Source organism: Penaeus monodon, chromosome 23 (genome assembly GCF_015228065.2).
Source record: "Penaeus monodon isolate SGIC_2016 chromosome 23, NSTDA_Pmon_1, whole genome shotgun sequence".
In the NCBI taxonomy this organism is placed as follows: domain Eukaryota; kingdom Metazoa; phylum Arthropoda; class Malacostraca; order Decapoda; family Penaeidae; genus Penaeus; species Penaeus monodon.
Genome location: NC_051408.1, coordinates 2,506,156 through 2,507,714, shown reverse-complemented (window position 1 = coordinate 2,507,714; position 1,559 = coordinate 2,506,156). Strand labels below are relative to the sequence as shown.

Genomic DNA, 1,559 nt, shown 5'->3' with positions numbered 1-1,559 from the left:
ATCTCGGTCACTTTTTAAAATATTTAATTATTCAATATCATGTTTTTACACAAGTTTGGTGTTCTTTTATTGTTATATTCTAGTCACGTGCTAAGATATTTTTTTTTTCTCAAGAGGTTCACATGAAGCTTACACATCTAATAATCCCTGTAATCCACTTCAGTCCACTTTCCTTTCCACTTTCAAGCTGAGGGCCGTCCACACTGCGCGAGAGGACGCTCGGGTGGAGGGCCGTTAGCCAGAGCGCCGGCAGGAGTGTGGTGAGGTCTCGGTCTGTCTACAGGAGCGACGTCTCGAGGCTCTGCTGGGCGCCGGAGAGGGGCGAGGGGCACGCGTCGGAGGGGTAGGCGTCGTAGGGGGCGTGGTTCAGGGAGGAGGCGTCGGAAGGGGCGTGGCGGAGGGAGGAGGCAGGGAGCAAGCAAGGGAGCGGCATCGAGGGGCTGAGCGTCTGCGTGGGCGAGGAGCAGAGCCTCGAGGGGAAGGAGTCGAGGGCGAGGGGCTCGAAGACTCTCGAGGGCGACGCGTGGGCGGCGAGGGCGAAGGCGCAGGGCGGGCGCGAGGAGGACGACGAGGACGAGGGCGAGTGGAGCGAGATGGCGAGGTACGAGGGCGGCTGCGAGGGGGCCGCGAAGGACGACGGGTGGGCGTGGTGGGCGGCGTTGACGTGAGCCTGGACGACGGAGGACGACTGCGGGGAGGTGGGTCGGGGCGAAGGAGGCAGATGGAGGTTGATGTTGTGGCTCGTGGGGCGTCGGAAGGAGAAGGTCGAGGGCAGGATGATGGTGCTCTTCGTGCTCTTGCGGCGCTCGGAGTCCGGGTAGCCCAGGCGCCGCAGGCGGTACTGGCGCCACCGCTTCTGCACCACCTTCCGCACCTCCGCGTTCAGGAAGCAGTACAGCACCGACACGAACACGCCCTGGTGGGGGGTGGGGGAGGAGTGGGGGGAATGGGGGAGGGATGGGGGAGGAATGGGGAGGATGGGGGCAGGAATGGGGGAGGAGTGGGTGGAAATGGGGGCAGGAATGGGGGAGGGAGGGGGAGGGAGGGGCAGGAAGGGGGGAGGAATGGGGGCAGGGATGGGGTAGGAATGAGGTAGGGTGGGGTTGAGATTTGGAGAGATATGGGGTGGGAATGCAGGAATGGGGAAGGAGGGAGGGTAGAGAATGGGGTAGGAAAAAAGAGGAATGAGCGGGGGAAAGGGATGAGAATGGGTTGGAATGGGCGCAAAGGGGCGGGAATGATTGGGAACGAGCAGGAATGGTTAAGAAAGAACAGGAACGGGCGGGGAGGAGAGAGAGAAAAAAATATATATTATAGAACTGCCTCCCGTAAGCCCTGAAACAAGGTCTTAATCCATGGCCGATCCTTATATCCTTCGCTTATCCAATAAAAAAATCCTTCTCGTGGACAATGAATAGAGAAAAGAAATCAGGTAATAATCGTCATGAGAAGATCAATATAACTGAAAGAAAGGGGGAGAGAATATAAGTGGGAATAGAAATCAGTAAAATGAAAAATCACACTGAGAAAAGTTACTTATGAACATATATATAGCTGGA

General features: G+C 57.1%; 1 protein-coding gene across 1 annotated transcript in view; it reads right to left on the bottom strand.

Annotated features, from left to right (window-relative positions):
• The window catches only part of LOC119587716 (corticotropin-releasing factor receptor 1-like), a gene marked incomplete in the record, with an annotated part of 126,234 nt that continues 124,675 nt past the window's right edge, over positions 1–1,559 (bottom strand). The window contains 1 exon segment of the mRNA XM_037936399.1: positions 1–916. Coding sequence (XP_037792327.1) covers positions 278–916 — 639 coding nt within the window.